Source organism: Myiozetetes cayanensis, unplaced genomic scaffold (assembly GCF_022539395.1).
Source record: "Myiozetetes cayanensis isolate MyiCay16 unplaced genomic scaffold, myiCay2020 scf13, whole genome shotgun sequence".
NCBI lineage: Eukaryota > Metazoa > Chordata > Aves > Passeriformes > Tyrannidae > Myiozetetes > Myiozetetes cayanensis.
The window spans coordinates 14,613,731-14,634,969 of record NW_026086937.1 but is presented as its reverse complement, the minus strand read 5'-3'; the positions used below and the strand labels follow the sequence as shown (position 1 = coordinate 14,634,969).

At 44.2% G+C, this 21,239-nt stretch overlaps 1 protein-coding gene across 1 annotated transcript; it reads left to right on the top strand.

Moving 5' to 3' along the window:
* The first annotated feature begins 423 nt into the window (after nucleotides 1–423).
* Nucleotides 424–19,947, top strand: RNPEPL1 (arginyl aminopeptidase like 1). Its single transcript, XM_050308233.1, is given in 13 exon segments — nucleotides 424–813; nucleotides 816–989; nucleotides 992–1,215; nucleotides 7,651–7,791; nucleotides 8,438–8,589; nucleotides 9,015–9,131; nucleotides 10,265–10,500; nucleotides 12,835–12,948; nucleotides 13,967–14,079; nucleotides 14,752–14,860; nucleotides 16,275–16,502; nucleotides 16,785–16,927; nucleotides 17,590–19,947. Coding segments are annotated over 13 exon segments (2,334 nt in total). The 5' UTR covers nucleotides 424–503; the 3' UTR covers nucleotides 17,863–19,947.
* Nucleotides 19,948–21,239: the final 1,292 nt, after the last annotated feature.

Below are 21,239 nucleotides of genomic sequence, written 5' to 3'. Positions count from 1 at the left end.
CCGGGGAGGCGGCGGGGTCTGGGGAGTGTGGGGAGAGCAGGGGGGCGGTGTGGGGGGGTGCGCGATGAACAGGGGCCACAGCTGGATGGAGCCGCGGGTCCGCACGCGTGGGCCTGGCTGGGCGTGCAGCGCCCACGCGTGTGGATGGACGAAGGGGTGGGTGGATGGACGAAGGGGTGGGTGGATGGCCGGGAGCGGTGCCAGGGCAGGCACAGCCCGGGGCAGGGCGGGCGAGCACTGTGAGGGCGCTCTGAGGGCGGGGCGGGTGCGCGCGCGCGGCGGGCGGGCGGGGCCCCCGGCGCCCCCGGCGGCCGCGCCCGCCGCTGCCGTCCGGGCCCGGGCCCTGCGCTCTCCCGGCCGGTCCTTTCCGCCTCCCCCTCCCCGCCCCGGCCGCTCCGGCCGCCGGGGCCTCCCTCCTCCCTGCCCGCCCATGGATTTCACATAGCAGCCGCCGCCTCTGCCGCCGCCTCCTCCTCCGCCTCCTCCTCCTCCGCCGCCGCTCCATGGCGGCTCCGGCTCCGCGGCCGCCCGGCCTGTGCTGCTGCCGCAAGGGCTCCGCGGCCGGGCCGGAGGCGCCGCCGGCCCCGCCGCCTCCTCCCGAGCCGCCGCCGGACGTGGCGTCGGCGTCCAGCTCGCAGCTCTTCAGCCTGCGGCACCTGCACCTGGGGCTGGAGCTGCGGCCCGAGGCGCGGGCGCTGGCGGGCTGCCTGGTGCTGGAGCTCTGCGCGCTGCGCCCGCAGCCCCGCGCCCTGGTGCTGGACGTGCACCCGGCGCTGCGCGTCCTCTCGGCCGCCTTCCGCCGCGCCGCCGCCGGGAAGCGCCCTGCGCCTTCGCCTTCTCGCCCGCCGAGGCCGCCGCCGCCCCGGCCCCGCCGCCCCTGCCGCCCTGCCCGCCGCCGCCGCCGCCCTGCGCGCCGCCCTGTGCCGCCAGCCCGCCCGCCACCGCCACCTTCCTCTCGGCGCCCTGCATCGCCGCCGGGCCGCTGCCCCCGCCGCCCCCTCGGCGGACCCGCCCGCCGGACCCCCGCCCGCCGCCGAGCCGCCGCCGCCGCTGCCCCTCTTCGCCCAGCCGCCCTGCTCCGCCTGCCCGGTCGGCTTCAGGGTGGACCCGTTCACCGACTACGGCTCGTCCCTCACGGTCTCCCTGCCCGCCGCCCTCCAGCCGCACCAGCCCTTCCAGATCATCGTTCGCTACACCACGGCCGACGGCCCCGCCGTGAGTACCGGGGGGTGGTAATGTAGGAAATGGGGTCCCGGAGTGTCTGGCGGAGCCCTCCCGTGCCAGCCGTGCCCGTCGCGCGTCTTTGCTCCTGTTGTGAGTGACCGTCGGGGAAGCGCCCCGGCCCCGCAGCGAAGGCGTCGGGAGGTGTCTCACTGACAGCCCCTCTGTTCCTGTCCCCGTCCCCCATGGCCTGGCAGCGCCTGCCCGCTCGGCAGCAGCATCATCTGTCCCTGCCCGCAGGGGTACTCGGCTGTGCCAGCCCCCACCCGCAGCCCCGCACTCAGCGGCGATGCTCGTACCAACCCAGTCGCTCTCCCTCCTGCCTTCCCCCATCTCTGTGGCCCCAGGGCTGTTCATCCGCCACCACAATAGTAATTTAAAAGTTGTTTGTCCTTTAAGGGCATTGCAGTTGTTGGCGAGGAGAGTGACAATTTGAGAACTCTTGCCTCGACTCAGTTCTTCAGGACAAGTTATGTCATCCACAATGCAGGAGTTTCCCTGGGGGTTTTGCCAGGCGCTTAAAAAATCAGGCCTTGCACTCCCAGGCTGACGTTCCAAAGAGCTGTGGTCAGGAGCTTTGAGAAGAACAGGGCGATTCCACATGTTCCTACAAGTTATCTGCTGGAAAAAAGGGATGAGAAATGCCCCAAAACACCCATTTGGATGTGGCCGTGGAGTTGCTTCCACATGTTGGTTGATTCAAAGCTTTCGTCAGTGAGATGCTTTGTAAATTCTGTCACTTTTTTTAAACCCCTGGTGTTTAGAAGCAGTTTGTTCCTGGCCTTCTAGGTGCTGCCTAGCAGATCTTGTGCTTTTAAGAAGTTATGACAGTGAAAATATGAAGTTATCGCTGGAACATTGGTTCTTTTAGTTACTGTACAGTCAGTTCAGGTTGGGAACTAAACTGATGTGATTTTCATTATGTGCTTCATGAACCTATTTGCAAAAGGAATGTTTCTCTGAGAGTATTGCAACTTTGCTGCCTCTGTCTTGCCTAAAGGAATTGACTCAGCCCACCAGTTTGGTGTTGCTGTTGCACCGGTCAAAATCAGTAAATGTGTGGATCTATTTGACTGTTACAAGGTATTTAACAAGAGCAGGAATTGAACATAACAGTTTCTTGCAAAACAGCCCAACAGCAAGTAAATAGTAGGCTTTTCCTTGAGATAGGAAAGTGTTACTGAAGAGAACGAGTTTGCTGGATGTTTTTCTGTCTGGTTTTAACCCTGCATTGAAGCTCACGAAATTAATCCTGAGAATCATCTGGGTAGTCTTAATACATTGGCTCACTTGTAACAGTGAGTTGCACATGAAGGTTTTTATTGACAGAAGTTTCCTGTGGTCATATGGTAACTTTTTATTGTTTTAGTCCTTTCCTTAAAGTGTAAAAATGAAGTAAGATTCTGGCTCTTTTTGTTCCATTTCACCTTTGGAACTCCTGGTTTTAACATTTCCTTGTACAATACTCTTCCATGTAGCCCACAGTGAGTTCAGAAGATTCCGTTCTTTATTTTTTTTTTTCCCCAAGGCTTGTGAAGAAATCTGTTTCTTTGCCCACTCTTTCTGCCTTGTTTGTAGTGAGAAAGCTTTAAAGCTAATTTGGCATTGCTGTGTGCAATCATTCTCAGTCTGACTGAGCCAGATCTGAAGTACACGATAACACGCTTTCCTCCTCTTGAACAAATTGTTTTATTTTTGGCTGGCCTGTGCTTACCCCTGTTTTTTGCCAGCCCTGTTGCCAAAGGGGCAGCTGAGTCTGTGGAGAAATGATCTCAGAAGTAGTGCAGTACTCATTTGAGTCTCGGGAATGACCTGAAAACCACTGGAAGGTGCAGGGCACTGATTGATGTGATGTCCATTTAGTCTCACCTTGGCCCCACACACCGTCCCATGTGGATGTCCCATATCTGAGGATGCTGAGAGCAGAGAATTTCTTCCATCCTCCCTATTGTTGTCTTTCTCCCCCTGGATCAGAGGTGAACTAGCTCTTCTTCATCCCGTCTTTTGAAGTCTTTATTGTGCCTTTAACAGCGTGTACTGCTTCAGTTGAAATAAAGCTGCAAGGACTCATGTCAAAAGATTATTGATGGTCAGAGTCAGGGGCATGCACTGCCCTTCCCGAGTGATACTGGAAAGCAGAAGCAGGCATGCTCACTGACAGGAATCCTACTGTGTTTACTTGTTCACTGTTGTAGGTTTTGGCTGGCAAAATATTTGTCCTCAAGTAGCACCTGTTCTAGCCTTTCATGTTCAGTATGCTGAACTATTTTTTTTGGATCCAAGGTGATTTGGTGCTATTGTAGTGCTCTCTGTCATTGCTGTTTTCCAGCCCAGTGTTGCACTTTAGCAGGGAAGAGTAACCCATATGTGTATAAGGGTGAACTTGTTTGTATTTGTGTCTTGTATGTATCCTGTCAGTTCCTTTTCTCTGTGTCACTTTGCAGTGTTAGACCTCTCTCTTCTAGGAGTTCTGTTTTCTTTGGCCATTCTAGGAATATATTCTCCTTAGGTCAGGGTTTATTTTCTGTGGGACCCTTAACATACTTATGGGACCTATAAAACAGTAAATTCATTTTACAGTGCAGCATTAATGTGTTGGCAGTAAGATCAGCAGCAGAGATAGCAGAGTGTTTAAAATTGGAAACCTTTTGTCTTGATATACTTGGTTTGAGCCATCTGGATATGTTATTCGACTGTCCCATTATTTCTCGTGTGGAGGAAGGAGCCAAGATCTTTGGTTGTTTGATGGACATTGAGAGACAGCTGAGAGACTAAATCTGCCTTTCACAGAGCATTCCAGCTCCCTGTGCTGTTAGGAAACCATATGCTTGGTACATCACCAGTTCCCATCAGAGGCAAGACTGTCATCATCATTGTGTATCTCTCACAGTGTGGGCTGAAGGCACACACTGATCAGGTGTGTCAGGGACTGTAGTTCTGCTCTTCCTCCCCTTCTTTTCCCTCACCCCTCAAGTAATACTCTTGCATGATATTTTCCTTTTTTTTTTTTTCTTCCCCTAGAGAGAAAAATTTACGCCTCTCTCTTGCCCACTGTGTCACACCTCTGATTTGGCAGTGCACATCTTAACATCAGTGCTATTTTCTTTCCTTAAATGCAAATCCTGCTCTGTGTTCTGGTATAAAAAATGACGGCATTTCCTCATCTTCAGGATTTAGCAAAAAGGACAGCCTTCTTTGCAGTGCTGGAAACTTCCCAGTCATTCCTTGGATTTGTCCTGATTCCTCAGTCCCCCTACAGTGATTTGCTGCCCAGGTGTGCCTTGCTCCTGTCACATGATCTGCATCTCAGGTGTTTGGTTTACTTTGTCATCGGATGGGGTGGTTTGTTTGTCTAGAACAGAAGCTGTGGCGTGGCAGCTCTTCCTGGGACCTTCATCAATAACACATGTAGAAACATGGAGAGATTTAAAACTGAAAGAGGCTTAGCTAATTGCCTTCGTCATTTGCCAGATTTGGGTAAAAGATTATGATCTAAGTCAATAAGAATTATACTCTTGGCAGGTGTCTTAGAAAGTGGGAGCTTCTTGCAGTATGTGGGCAGGGTGAAGCCTGGGCTGCCCAAAGCCTCTGTTCAGCAGAGGAACCATGCAGCAGGGTTTTTTTTTGCTTGAAATGCATCACAGAACAGCTTTAATGTGTGAAACAGCTTTCCTGTATACGTGGAAAGCTAGATAAAAAGGAAGTGCATTATGATGATGTCATGTGTATTTCCCAAGAGAAGTGCAGGAGGGATTTGGATGTGGAGTAGATGATACAGCCTCAAATGCCACTCTGTCCCTGTGCAGGGCTCCACCACCCGCCCCAGCAGCACCCTGTGCCTCACACTCCTTTCTGGGATGCTGCTTATAGTCATTTTCCCCAGCCCATAGCCCTGCCTCTGTCCAGTGGCATAGCCTGGTCTATTTATATTACAGATCTATTTATATTGTTTCAGGATAACTTTCATCATTGTTCCAAGTGCCTCTGGAAAGAGAGACAGAGGCTTGCCATGTAGCTGCAGACATTAGAAAACAGGGGAAAAAAATACTTCATCCTCTGCAAATGTTTTCCCTCTTGGCTTGTGGGACTGGTGCTTCATTTAACTTCAACCAAATGTCAAATAAAGGGGAACTGGTTGAAATGAAATTGTCCTTAATTTATGGAGTTCCTTGTAAACAAGAATCGGCTCTCAGTTTCCCTCCCCTTCCTGCTTATGTTTTCCTCCTGCCCTGCTCAGGGTGAACTTCCCCTTATCTCTCTGCTCTAAAGACATCGTCTGTCAGTCGTTTTTCCTTGCTACTCAAGTGTTGCAACTTAGGTCTGGTGGTGCCTTATCTTTCTGTTTTCTTTGTTAGCCTCTTCTGTCTCTCAAAAAGCAAAGGAAACAGAACATTTTGAGGATGAGTGTCTTCAGGGCCAGCGATATGTAAGTCAGACTTTGTGACCCAAGCACAAAGCTATGGATCAGAGGAGTGCTTTTAACAGTTGACATTTGGGCAGATCTTTAAAAATCTAATTTCTGAGCCTCCTCCCTGGATCATTAGAAAGCTGCTACTCTGGCTTAAAACACAGCAGTTGCATTTTTTTGTGAATGTGTGATCTGGGTGAAAGCTATTAGTTTCAAACTGTAGGGTTTAATGAGACATATGTCCCCAAATGCCTTCTGGAATAGTTGTCTCCAGTTTCACAATGCCTCATTGCAGAGACAATATTCATTGCTGTGAAATGCAGGTATCCATGCAGTGGAAATCTGTAGCTATGTAGTGTCCCCGGGCTGTGACCCAGGAGTGTGGGCAGTGCTGTGCTGAAATGCAGCACGTGGATGTGAACAGTGGCACAGCATGAGCCCTCGTGCCGTGAGCAGACAGGCCTCCTCAGAAGTCCTGCTTTAAGCATGTTTCTGGCCCTAGAGGCTCAAACAGAAGAGAGTAATCTTAAACCAAATTTTAAGATAAGAATGCTGATCTGAGATTAATTTTACATCTCCTTAGAGGTTTTTAATTTTGTGATGCCTCCCACCTAAAAAAACCCAAACGTTTTCCAGTGGAAGTGTGAGCCTCCATGTGAACAACTGGAAGCTGCTGACAGTGTGTTTCCTGTCCCTACCTTTCACTGATCCCCAGGGGTGCTGCTGCAGTGGATGATTTGGGAGAGGAGTACACTGGCAGCTGAGGAAAAAGGTTTAAAGTCAAGGGAAGAAGATAACAAAGAGTAACCTTATAGGACAGAAGAGAGAGAAAACTTTAACTTCCAAGAAGACATGTTAACTAGGAGACAGAGTTGTAATATGTTGTTAAAATATGAGCAGACTTAGTACTCAGGTTTCTCTTCTGTGTTTCATAGCTTCCTCTTGAGGACCAGAACTGAACTAGTGTCTGCACTAACTGCTATTCCCTGATTTCAGATTTATTGGTTGCTTTGATCTAAGAATTCAGCAGACTCAGAAGTTTTATTCCTTGTGCTTGACTGTTCCCAAGACTTCCAGTGGTTCCAGTTTTATTGCGAGTTTCACAATATTTGATATTTTCCATTAAAGTTCAGCTCCAGAGTTCTAGGATTACAAGAAAATCCTTATTTAAAATTGCTCCTACACTTTAAAGTTGGAGGCAGGGAGCATGTGAAAGCACAAACTTTGAAACAGAAAAAACAAAAGGCAAATAATTGCATTTTTTTCTTATTATTCTTGATCTGTTCTAATTATTTGCTGAGGGTCTGATTTGTGATTTATTTGCTGTTTGGTACTGAAAATTGACATGCTCAGTGTTATGTTTTTTTGGTTTTTGCTTTTGTGACCACCCAAAATCTCCTTATCCATTCTGTAAAAAGGGGCCTCAGTGTCCTTGACCAGATGTTTCTTACATATACCAACTTTTTTGCATAGTGTCAAAATGTTTGATGATTCAGCCAGGAGGGCAGGGTCAGGGTCACAGATAATGTTGTGTACACTGTTCAGCCTCAGGGTTTTTTAGTTTGAGGATTTGGGTTTGTTTTGGGTGGATTTTTTTTTTTTTCCCAGCTTGTGTTACCTGACCCCTTCCACTCCTGTTCATGTTGAGTTATAAACATGAAGATATCCAGAGTATTCCCTCTGAGAAGAAGGTTGTGTGGATGTTTGTTAGGAACTTGCTATTAACCACGCATATTGACACAACAGAAATAGTGAATGGCTGGAAGTCACTATGCAGGGTGTCACCACTCAGCGGTCAGGCAGTAAGAAATTCCTGTGAGCAGTCCCAGCAAATAAACAGGAGTAGAAAGATGTATTGTTAGAGATGGAAATGTGCTCTGTGCCAGGTATTCATCTGGGGGGCCAAACAGAAGAGGTGGTGCTTCTCCCCCACGATCTTCTTGATTTCAGGTTTAGGTTTTGGCAGTTCATCCCTGTGTTGTCCCTTTCCCTCACCTCTTCTTCACGTCGTGTTTCAACAGATCTGGTGGCTGGATCCAGAGCTGACGTACGGCAATGCCAAGCCATTTGTCTTCACGCAGGGCCACTCGGTGTGTAACCGCTCCTTCTTCCCTTGCTTTGACACCCCTGCAGTGAAATGCACCTACTCAGCTACTGTCAAGGTAAGGGACCGAATGCCTGGGAATGGAGCTCTCAGTTGCTGTTCACTTGTGAAAGCACAGTTACGTGATGTATGCACACATGATAAAAATGTTAATTGTGATTCAGATTTATGAAAAATACTGCATGTTTTAGGTCCCATTCTGGTTCTTGGGCCAGAATCAGGGTAGTGCCACAAAGGTAACTCTGCTGCCTATCACACTTGGGTCTTGCCTCCCCTGTACTTAATGCTGAAAGAGTAATTGTGAACTGGATAGTATGTGAGAGAATTTGGCTGGTTCTTTCCAGTAGTGGTTATTGATGATAATACTCAACTGTATTTTACCAATTCTTGAAAGGAAAAAACAAAAGTTTTTTGAAAGCAGCATCAAATAATGTTGCATCTTGTATAGATGCAATAATTTGATACGTGGGTGCTTTTGGGGCAGTTGGCATATAGGAGGAGTAATATTTTTGGTTGGTATGTTTTCATGGGCTGGGCAGATTGTGGTATAAAAACCTCACAGGAATCTTACGTTCTGTGTTATCTAAACTGATTGTTTTTAATGCACGTCCTCAGACACAGATGAAAATAGACAAGAGATCTGTGGTGTAGTCATTCAGCTGTGATCATCTGGTGAGTTGATGTGTATGATGTTGGTCTTCCAGGCTCCAGCAGGCATACAGGTGTTGATGAGTGCCACCCAAAGTTCCTACCTAGAAGAGGAAGGTGTATATCAGTTTTACATGGAATATCCAGTTCCTGCCTACTTAGTGGCCTTGGTGGCAGGAGACCTTATACATGCAGACATAGGTCCAAGGTAAGGTTTGCATTGAGTTGATTCTGTGTTTTGTGTCTCTGTACAGTGTTTTGTATTATAAATATTAATGACATTGAGTCAGTGATATTAAACAGTTGGGTCCATGAGCTGTGAGTGTTGAGAGAGTTTGAGGTGCAGTTGGGTGTAAAGAAATTCATGGCACTGTACTGGCAAAGATATATTCCTCTTTCATAAGTGCTGCCTATTGTCCCCTGCACTCATTACAGCTGCTTTCTCATTGCCTTATTGAAGGGATCTTTGGTTACCTCTTGCCATGGAGCGTTAGCCGAGGAGGGCCCGAGTCTGATGAGAGGCCTCCTCTCACTATTACCATACATGGAAGTGTGGTGAGCAGTCAGGTTTTTTTTTCTAAGAGATAATTCAGTTTGCTGAAGTATCACCTGATGTTTTCTGTTTTCTGACAGGAGCAGAGTGTGGGCAGAGCCTTGCCTGCTGCCAACAGCCATCAGCAAGCTTTCTGGCATCGTTGAACGCTGGTTGACTGCTGCAGAGAGCCTGTATGGCCCCTATATATGGGGAAGGTGAGTTTTATCAGTTTCCCAGGAATGTATAATGGGAATAAAATAAAACAATATTGAGAAATGATCATGCTTTCTCCCTATACAACAGCAAGGCAAATGAGCGTTTCAACTGACAATTGTAGCAGCTGGAAATAAACTCCAGGGTTTTGTCTCCAGAAGTGGCAGGGAGGACCATGAAGGCACAGATGTGTTTTACCTGGTTTATGGGTTAGAACTGGAGGTTTCTAAACAGTGGGTCTTTCCTAAGGAGTGAAGATGTTTTGTGATGCAAGTCCAGCACTGGGCCAGACACCATTTAAAATGTATGGCTGTTTTATTTATCTTACTTATTTCTGCATGTGGCACTTGAGATGTGATATATTTATTGTGGTAGGCCTGAAGATACCAAAAATCTCAGTACAGACTCATTGAGAATCCAAGTCCCCAAACCCAACATTAATACTTCTTGAATTAAGCTTGACTATGTAATAACAAAAAAAGTTTTTAAGAGAATAGTTTCATTCTTTGGATGGGAGAAAATGTTTATAAAGGCTTCCTATATGTCTTTGCTAAAGTTAAGCAGGAAGATCATGTTGTTGTTAACTTACAAAATGTTGCTTGAAGTAATCTGACAAAATTGCCCAATACTGATCATTGGTAGAGAAATTTAGAAAACAACCCAAATATTATTGTTGTGTTCTGAAGCAGACAGATCAGAGTTATTTTGCTGACACTGCATGTAGACCAAATCAGTTAATTCATTGATAGCTTCCCAGTCTCTCTCTTTCCAGGGGGCCTCTGGAGACTCAACACTGTGTTACACTACTGTCTATGGTTCTGGCTCTCAGATACACACCTTGTGATGAGTCTGTGTGTGTGAAGGGAGCATGATGCTTTTGGGAAGTGCTGGATCTGCTGCATGTGAAAGGACTGTTAAGTCTTTATGTTCAAATGTGAGCAGGTCCTTGGACAACAGAATAAATACTTGATTCCCTGATCAGAAGAATTAGGCACACTGGTCTAGAAAGTTTGTTCATGAAGTCATATAAAGGCCTCAGATGAGCCTTTCCTAAAGAAAGAAAAATATTACTGTGTGTCTTCTGAAGTAGCTGTAGTTTACTTACCTCCTCTCTCTCCTCTCTTCTTCATTTTAGATATGACATTGTTTTTCTTCCTCCATCCTTCCCTATTGTTGCCATGGAAAACCCGTGCCTGACTTTCATCATCTCTTCCATTCTGGAGAGCGATGAGTTTTTGATCATTGATGTCATCCACGAGGTTGCCCACAGCTGGTTTGGAAACGCGGTCACCAACGCCACCTGGGAGGAGATGTGGCTGAGCGAGGGCCTGGCCACCTACGCGCAGCGCCGGATCACCACTGAGACCTACGGTACAGCTGCAGAAACCTGGCCCCTTACCTACACCTGACCACAACAGAGTTGGCTGCACTGGCATATTTGCCTTGGAAACTCAAAAGTCTGTAGGGAGCTGGTTTTCAGGTTTTATTTATTTATTCATTTATTTATTTATTTATGGAACACACACCCTCACACAGCCACAAACTTTGTATTGAACACTTTAAATGCTTCGAGTTGGAATGTTGTCTTGGTTTTGGGTGGAATCAATACCTGATATCGTAACAGGGGCTTTGAGTGAGGTGTATTAGCACAGTGTTGTAGGGACTTTGGAATTACTGTTGGGTACCAGGCAGGTGTTCATATGTCAGAGCAAGGTGAGCAGAAGATACTTCAGAGAAAGATGTAAGGAATCCTATTATGGTTATGTTGTGAAGTAACTGTCCTCTGAACAAGTGCCCTTGTAATCCTGATCAGTTAGTAGGTACCTGCTGTTAGAATGAACGATGGCGATAGCACAAAAAAAAAAGCACACATTTATGTAGCTGTCTGTTTATCTGCTGGAGGCTTCCTGCAGGACTGTACCGCCCTGCCTTTGCTTATGTCAGTGAATTTCACAGGCCAGTTGTTGGTGCTACCTTTAGAATATATAAGTAGTAAATCATTCCTCTTACTTTTAAGTTTAATTGGCTTTTTACTGAAGTGAAGAATGGGAATATATGCTTTTCTACTTTGTTCTGTTATGTTCTTAAAAGCCAGTTCCATGTGTGTTTACAGCAGATGTGTAAGAATAATCTTGGAAAAATTACTGGAAATCTTGGCAGCAAGAGTGTTTAGAAGATTGCTTTTGGTTTTATTCATGTATATTGTTTTTGGAGATGAACTGATAATAATTACGTTTAGGGAAAGAAGTGCTCTGAGCATCTATGGAGATGTTTCCTTGCATATTATATATCTTTGAAAGCTGCTTTATGTTGAGTAATTCTCAGTGGTTAGGACTGACCACGTTATACATGGCAGTGATATGAGTAGGTCAGAAGATCTGTTCTCTGTCCCATTTTAGTCTGTCCTTCTGACTCAGAACAAGCTCTTTGCTGATTTTGATCTGTTCTCTTGAAATTTAGAACTGCTTGTTTCAAGAAGTGTTTGTTAGGAAACTAAGAAATGCCTTTCCCTGTGCCATTCTTTAGTAAGCTCTTTTTCCATTCTGTTCTGTTTCTAATACAAACCTCTGATCTAAATCTTACCATTTCTGACACAATTTCTGGAGTATCTTCTGTTGTTAATAAAAAAGCATCTTTGTAAAGACACTGTTTAGAGAAATTTGAGTCCACTGACTACCGCATCTCTTGGATCTTAATCCTCCTCCCTGTAGCTTGAAGTAATTGCCCTTAACGCTAGCTATCCCAGTTCTTGCTTTCCCCTGGGAAGCACATCCGCCCCTTGCTCTGCCCATACAGGTTCTCCTGTCTTCCAGATATATCCTGTTTCGCATTTTGTTTTTATTGGATTCTGCTGTTTCATACATCGAGACTGAGATTGGATCTGTGTAACAAACACTATCGTTCAAATTGAAAACTTAGCAAACAAGGCTAAAAAGTTAATAGTTATGGATGTTGAGTGTCTTCTGAATCTGAAAATCCATTTTCTTCTGCCTTTATCTTATGCAAGGGTATAGGAAAGATCTCTTGACTTGCCAGTGTAATACAGCTAGTTTGGCTTGAAAGCACGGAATGCTCTGCACTGCAGTTAGGAAGAAGAGAAGGAATAGCCTACCCAGTCGCAGTTGTAAAAAGTCCTAATGAGTGCAAGGTGAAAAATGTATGACAAAAATATGTGTAGGATGATAGATGAAGGTTAAAAAAGATACACAGGATCAGTAATATACCAACCAAATCTAATCCTTTTCTCTTTCACCCAGAGGTGACATTTACTTATTAATATCCTTGGCACTGAATATGGAATTGCCTACTCATCTACCAGTGGCATTATGGTTTTGTAGCGCTTGATTGCTCCCTGAAAGTTACCTGTACAATACTTACTTCAGTGCTGCTCTGCTTATCTTGCAAGAATTGATAAGATGATGTCAAGGATGTAACTCTAGCCTAGTTTTCGTGCTGCTTTGTTTTTCAGTGCAGCCTGCTGAATAAACAGAGTGAGGAAATTTACTGGGTTAGGTTCTGACTTCCACTACAAATTGAAAGGATGTTTTGCGCTCACGTTTCTCTGCCATTACATTACTGGGATTCTGTCTCGCTCTTGTGTCTTTTGCACCTTCAGCAGCTTTTACTTTGCAGCTGTGCTAGTCCTGCACAGGTCAGGTTTTGCTGGTCATTTTCCCACAACTAACAAGTTATTTTCTGGGGTAGGAGCTGCCTTCACATGTTTGGAGACTGCATTCCGCCTCGATGCTCTCCACAGACAGATGAAGCTCCTTGGAGAAGACAACCCGGTCAGCAAACTTCAGGTTAAACTGGAGCCAGGTATTGCTTTTGGCAGGGGCTGCTGTGCAAAAATTATACACATTTGTATATCACTGCTGGAAGATAGACAAAAAGATTGATTTTTACATAAAATTTATAAAAGTGAGAAAAAAGAAATACTGGTTTGTAAACCAGGCTAAAAGTAAGTAAAGAAACTTGGCCTTGAAGTTTTCTTCGAATTTAGATAACCTGTCTTTATAAATATTGTTCTGTGTAAGAACAGAACAGACTCACTGCGTAGAAAGAGCTTGAAAACTGTGTGGGCTTGAAATTCTGAATTTATAAAATAAAGTAGTTTATAATGGACATATTTGGAAACATCATATGAAATGCTCTGCTGTTAAATGTTCCTGTTTTTATGTGTTCATGTAAGAACTATGTATGCGTGCATGCAGATAAATATAAGCACTTGCTCCAAGTTGAGCTGTGCAGAGGCTATTTGGTCCTTCCCTGAGCCAGATGCACAGTACATTCCAGATTTATGTATTTCCTTCACTGATAGTTCTCTAGTTCTGTGGTCACTGTTGGAGGGATGAAGCAGTTTTCAATCCAGCTGATATTTAAAATAACCTAAAATGCAATTGGAGATGATACTGGAACCAAATGGAATGGAAAAGCACATGTTGGAAGTTTTAAAAAAGGAGCAAGTAATGATTACCTTATATTGATATCTTTGAAAATTTGTGGTATGACAATTCCCTGAGTTTGACACTGAAAGAAGGAAAAAAGGATTTGTTTTCAAATGTTTTCTGTGACCTCTAATTTGGAGTGACTTGTTCCATTAGGAATTAGTACTTACCTTACAATAATTGGGTTTTTAATTATTATTTATCAGGCTGTGTGTTTGACTGCATCCATTTGATTTACTGTAGTAACTTAAATGTACTGACAACAGGCTTGTTTTGGTTTTAAGTCACTATTTTTCAACTTGGTGATCTCTGAGGGGTCTGTATACTCAGAAGGGCTGGAAATCACTATCCTCATTAGAGTGTCTTACCACGGCATCTTCTCCTTTCAGGTGTAAATCCCAGTAATTTAATGAACCTCTTCACCTATGAGAAAGGCTACTGCTTTGTTTACTACCTGTCCCAGCTTTGTGGTGACCCAAGACACTTTGACTCCTTCCTAAGAGTGAGTGTGAATAAGCACGTTCTTCTCTTGCAATTTAGAGCTGCTTTTTGTTGTTGTTTGGTTCTTTTTTCCTGGGTTTTGTCACTGTGGCTAAATGGTAGGGGTAAAGTTGAACACAGGTGTCTGAGATGGAGGAATGTTGTGGGCCTGTCTGTCAACCTAGATGAATCTTCCTACGAGATTTCTTAGATTCTGAGCTTAGGAGGTGCTACATACAGAGTAGTAGTGTATTTTTCTCTCCTGTTCTCTGTTCCAAGTAATTAGAAAGCTGTTCCAGCACAGATTGTCTGTGACTGGAGTGATGTGGCTTGACTCACTACTAAGAAGTGTTAGCTTGTTTTTTTGCCAGGGTGACAAAGGGCAGGTTGGTGCCTTGGAGCACATTTGCAAAACCTGTAGAAAATTGTTAGCTCTACTGACTTGTTTTTGAAAAGGAAAAAGGAATGGTACTCAGCTGTCAGTGTGCTTGCAGCTACTCAATTTTTTCCTTATGGTGCTTCACTTGTCTGCGCAAAGAGGGTGAATATTTTTCTTGATTATTTCTTTTAAATCTTCAAATGCTTGTTCTCACTCTTCTATTTTGTTGTTGTTGTTGTTGTTGCATGCAGTGGTTCTGCATTAAAAGGAAGCTGTCTTTCTCCCAACCATAATTTGAACTTTTTACTCTTTCAGGCCTACATTGAGAAGTACAAATTTACCAGCGTTGTGGCTCAAGATCTTCTGGATTCCTTCCTGAATTTTTTTCCAGAGCTGAAAGAGCAATGTGTTGAGAGCAAAGCAGGTAGGAGATTTACTTAGTTAACTGTAAATACTGTAGAAAATCTGGATGATACATTTTGTGCTTGGCTTGGAGGATGCTTAGGGAAATGCTAAGGTGAACAAAACCCTTTGGCAACAGCCAGGTGTTTGTGACAGAATTTATTTTTACTATCACTGCATTGGGGAATGAGAACATCTTAAATTGCTGACAATTTTGGCATTAATTAGGTGAGTGGCCCCTGGTTAACTTTCCCATTAACTCACCTTTCACTCTGCAGACAGAATAATCAGTGCATGTGAGATTTATACATGCTCAAATGCAGGGAAAAGGTGAACATACTTTGAAATTTCATCTATTTTAATTATAGAAAACACGCTTTGAGAACTGTAAGTTTCCCAGGGTCCTACACAAACATATAAATTCTCTTCCATAATGTTTCACTCTCTCTTATATCCCCTATTTATAGCTATTGGGGGATTTATGCAAGGTCTGTAATCTACTAGGTACTTACTAGCCCACTTGCTTAAAGAAATGAGACTAATGTTATCCTGCCATGTGTCCATCCTTGCAAGTAGTTATTAAACCCATTGGTCAGTTTAAACCAGACCAGCAGGGAAGTACAGCTCTTAAAGATACTGGATTCCTTCAGCTTTGTGGAGAGGAAACTGCCTGTGGAGAGGTGTAGATGAGTGAACTTACTGTGGGGAAAAGCTGCAGCAGGAGCTCAGCAGCTCTGTGTTTTACTTGGACCAGAGGTTGGCTAATAAGTTAATCACAGCATGAGCTAGTTGTTGCCTGGCTAATATTCAGTGGATGCAGGAGAGATGAGTTTTAGGGTAGATGGAGTGGAACAGAAAGTATTACCAGGGGTTAGAAAAGTACTGAGGTGGTAAAGGGTGAAGGGAAAGAGCTGTATTGGAAAGCAGGCTCTGCTGCTTGTGCAGAAACTTTTTTTTTTTTTTGCTATTTTTTGTATAAATAAATTGCTCATTTTTACTGGTGGACAGGAAGAGTTTAGTCAGCCCTCTCACCTCCCTTTTTTTTCTTTATGAAGCAGGTTTTCCCCATTTTCTTTAGTGTTCCTCATAATCCTGAGAAAGAGAAACGCATGCACAAAAAGTCTCATATTATGGTTTGATCATAGATAACTCGTCAGCCTGGCTGCCTTAAGGGCATGTGTGGTTTTTGTACTTACTTGCTGCAATGTTGAGCTCTAGAAAGCTCATGGTTAGGTTTGGAGAGGTGCTGCTGGCACTCTTTGCAGGTGTTCCATAGGCTATCCCAATGATGCTGCTGTGCCACTCTAACTGTAGGTTGGTCTGATTTGCTGTTGTTAGAACCTCTCCTAACTATGTTAGAAGCAGTCCTGAACCTTGAGGCAGCCAAGCTACCTGCAGAGATTCCTGCTCCACATATTTGGTGTTCCTCATTCCAGGACTGGAGTTTGAACGTTGGCTCAATGCTACAGGACCTCCATTAGCTGAGCCAGACTTATCTCAGGGATCCAGTCTGACGAGACCAGTGGAGACACTCTTCAAACTCTGGACCACAGAGCCCCTGGACTCTGTTGCTGCTGCCAGCAGCGTTGACCTCACTAAATGGAGAACGTTCCAAACTGTGCTTTTCCTGGACAGATTGCTGGATGGGTCACCACTGCCACATGGTGAGTACTCTGATCAGGAAAGTAGAAATTATTCCTGGAATAATTGATTGAATTCTAAATGACCTTATCATTCATGTAAAGTCAGGTTGGATGGGGCTTTGAGCAACCTGATGCCAGATGTCCCTGCCCATGGCAGAGGGATTGAACTGGGTGATCTTCAAAAGTCCTTTCCAGCCCAACCCATCCTACGATTCTTTGATTTTATGATTTGTTATTCTCTGATAACCCTCAAAATCAACAAAATAGGTCACAATTCTTTCTCTGTGTATGTGCTCTCTTCAGAGGTGATAAAAAAGCTTTCGGAATGTTACTCCTCTCAGCTGGACTCCATGAATGCAGAAATCCGTATCCGCTGGTTGCAGATTGTAGTCCGAAATGACTATTATCCAGACCTTTACAAAGTCCGTCGCTTCTTGGAAAACCAGGTACTAACTGCTGGATTAAAATCACTGCACCTCTCAGTGCATGAGACATGTGCATGAGACATGCGACGTGAAAGACCTTGGAACTTCTGCTTCCTGGCCAAGTGTAGCCCAGGTGTGTTACGAAGGGGCTGAGCATGGCTCACCTGCTAGCGGGCGGGGAGGAATGGGCAGATGTAATTTCAAATGCCTACAGATAATCTCTGCTTTTCTAGCCTGACTCAATACCCTTTGTCCCAGCTCTGCCCCGTGCATTTTTTTGTGTTGCTTTGTAGCAGCCCTGGCTTTTCCAAACCAGAAGTTTTTGCACTACTAAATCATGTGATTATTTGAATATTTACACTTCAAACAAGGCGAGGGCTCGTTGAGTTCCTTTCGGTAGTTGTTATTGTGCAGGAGCAAAAGGTTAATGCATGTATTCAGCGTGGCCTCTTCTACTTGGCCTTTCTGTTATTTGTGGAAGTGGCTCAGAGAGCAGATGTTTTCTTATTATCATTCATAAGAATCTTTGCATTAGACTTACTTAGAATAGACTCATCTGTCTTTTGAAGAAACGTGTTGCTTGTCTACAGTCTGAAGTTATTCGGGGCTGTTGGAGTGTAGCTGTAGATCTGAACTTCTTGACTTTTATTGAAGTGGTTTTATCCAGTTTTCCTCTTTTGCAGATGTCTCGGATGTACACAATTCCACTTTATGAGGACCTTTGCACTGGCACCCTCAAGTCTTTTGCCTTAGAAATTTTTTACCAGACCCAAAACCAGCTGCACCCCAATTTGCGGAAAACGATCCAACAGATCTTATCACAGGGCTTGAATCCACTTCCTGCCATAGACCCTACAGCAGTCACTACAGACACACCAGCAATGGTGCTTGAGGACAAAGTCTCAGAGGCCACAAATGGTGCCATTTCACTCAGGGATGTCAACGTGTCTGCTTAGATCACCAGTTCATGCCAGCCACAAAGCTTGAAAATGGGGACAGGAACAGAGGAAAGATACCAAGCGTTGCCTCCTTTCTCTCAGCCTTGCAGCTGCAGCGTGTCGTTGTAACTGGATTTCTCTCCCAAAACACAAAGCAAATGTGCCTTCAAGTATCCAGTGTGTGACACTGTCAGGTTTCAGAGATCTCCTTCCGCTGTGTGATGGATATTTTGATTTGGTTTATACTGGGCAGGGACTCCTGAGCTGTTGCTTCTGCATGGAAAGTGGATAGTTCCCTTTCCTGAGGCTCTTCTGGATGGTTTCTCTGAATTTGTTGATTAGTGGGGTTTTTTCTTCTTTTTTTTTTTTTTTTTTTGTCTGAGGCCACTGAGGCACGTCCTACTTGCTGTGTGTGTATGTTGCTGGGGAGTGTGTATGTGTCAAGCTGTCATTGCCCTGATATTTGGGCTAAAGTTCTGCAAAGGAGAGACTCAGGAATTGTCAGTGGCAGCAAACACGTTTTCATGTTAAGCTCCTTCCTGTGACAAAGGTATTGGGATTTGGGAGGAAGGGGATTAATACTTCAATAAGAAACTAATTTTAAATAGCTCCTGTTCCCCCCTGCCCAGAGGTGGCTAAATAATAATAATAATGCTTTTTATATATATATATATAAAAAGATATATAAAAAAGAACAGGGAAACCTTACGATGGATTTGAAATCCTCCTGTAGTTGACCCTACCCTCCATTTTCCCTTTGCACTCGATGGGGCAAGCAATAAGAAAATGTGTAGGCTCGAATTTTCATAGAAGTTCAAATTAGGTGCCCAAATGCCATCAATTCTTGTCTAGCTGCAACCTTGGTTAGTGTGTCATAATGTGTGGCACATGTATTCATCAGATACAGTCTGTGTGTCTTCTGTCCTTTTGGAAGAATTAACAGGACCTTTAGATTCTTAAGATCCCCAGCATATCTTGGCTTGTAAATCAACTCTGGCAATATCCATGGTAAAATTTTACTGCCTTGAATAATGTTTGCCTGAATAACAGTTTGCCCTGTCTGAGGGAAGCACCATTTTTCTTGATGAGAAACTTTTAAGCCCCACTTTACCCAAGTCTGTTTTCTGACTTATGGTGGGAGTAAGGTGCCATTTAATTTACCAGGTGTCCTGTTTCTCTGGATCATTGGCCAGCCATGCAGGATGGAGAGATGTCTTCCACCTGTGCCGTTCAGTCTCAGGAAGCTGAGGGCAACGTGTCCTTGGGTGTTACAGAGTGCAGGTGATGGTTCATAGACTCTGTGCCACAACACTTCTAACACGTGGGTGCCTGTGTGCCCCTCTGTGAGCTCCCACGAGGCATCTCTGAGCTGATGAATCAGCAGGATAGTCTGAATAAAAGGTGAAACATTTGGAAGAGGCTCAGCTAACAGAGATGTGAGAGAAACTGTTTTATACTTCAGGGCAAATTTCAGCCCTGTATGGGGATCTGCACAGGAAGAGGGGGAAATTTGGGAGGGTTGTTTTTTTTCTTCACCAAAAGTATCTGTTTACACCCATGTGTGGATGGGGACTTAGGTGCTGTTACTGGATCTGCATTTTCTGGCTTTAAATTAATTTGGACTTCACCATAGCCTTAGCCTGGGCTGAACTGGGATAAAGCAATAATAAACTCAGGCCTCTGTAGTGCTTCATTAGTTTTAAAAATGGGCCATCAGCATTGTTGGGCTTCAGAACTCCAAGCTCTGCTCTTTGCTCCTTGAATGGGATTATCTCTTTAACTCTGTTTTGTTTTCCCAGAAAGGACGGAGAATGATGTTTTCTGCACAAATCTCTTTCCTTTTCATTTGTTGTTCTATTGAAAGAGATTTGTACAAGCTGACTTTACACTTCCGGAGTTGCCGCTGTTGGTGCCGCGCCTCCTGGACCCCACTGCCAGCAGCGGCGGCCTGGCCAAGAGCAGGAACCACTAGCATCTTTTGGAATCACAGGCCTCTGTTTTAACTCGGTTTATTTCATGGGAGAATATTTGTGACCCTGGTGGAAATTTTTCATTAATGGATGCCTTATGATGACTGTCAAATTAAACTAAGCTTTGTGACAAGTTCAGCCTTTTGGGCAGTTTTTTAGCGTCTCTGCTGTAGCTGTGTGGAAGAGCTAACTTGGTACGTTGTCTTTGTTCTGGGGTGCAGCACAGAGAGAGTTTGGAAGCTATTTAAAAGCTGAACAGGAAGAAGCTGGAGAGGTGGCAAAAGCAAATAATCAAAAGTAAATATTATCTATTGTTACTACAACTGATGGAAACACATCAGATCAGCTGTGTGTTTGCATATACACCCATCAGAGCAAGGAAATACTGCCTGAGCCAGACTGTTTCATTTTTAAAGAAACCTAAGTTAGTGTTTCTGCTCTCATCATCTCTGAGATCCCATCAAATGGCTTTTTTCATCAGACTGGTTTTCTGAAACATAGAAGCAGAGTGAGATTTGTTGAAAGTATTCTATGCATTCTTTTTCAGGTACTTTTGTTTCTCCTGTGAGCAAGGAGTGCATTTTTATGTTGGAGAGACAAAAAATTGGCAGCAAGTTTGCAGAGATAAGCCTTCCTTTTGTTGACATAAAATAAATTAGTGCTTCAGGTTATTTTCTGTCTTGATTTATAGTAGGCTTCACATTGACAGGCAAATTAAACTGTGATTAAATAGAAACTATTTGTTTTATCTTTGGTACATTAATTTCTGATCTGTTTAAGTCAGATTAGTACAACAAATTGATTTTATTTAAACAGATACCAAGAGATTTGGTTATCTTTTTTATTTTGAAAATGAAAACTATTACTTTATGTCATTGCAGCCTTGAGCAGGGCAACACGGGATCTAGAAATATCACTTGTCGAAAAGCTCAGAAGAGCCAAACCCTTTAATAAAATGGAATATTTCTAACTTAATTTTTTAGCATTTCATAGCCATGTTGGTTGATACATTAAAAATAACTCTTGTTAGGTGCAGTATTACTCTGTTTAGCTTGTATCAGTGATTTTTCTGTCATGATACACTGCAACATCCTAACCATGCACGCCATTAACCAAGAACAATTCTAGCAAGTGTTCCAAATATTCTGATTCAACCAAAATTCTCTCATGTTCTCGCACTGCAGTGACCTTGGCCGTTACCTTTCTCGGATAACACAGGACCTTCTGTAGATCTAAGCACATGTGCTGCACAGTTCACTTAGGTCAAGCACACTTCTTCAGTCTGTTTTCCCTGTTTGTCCAAAGATAAAACAGCGCAGTACAGTCAACACTTATAAATCACGTGACACTTGTTTGCACACTTTTTACTACAGATTGATAAAATCTGAGAGTCATTATGACCACAATATCAAACAGTGTATAAAA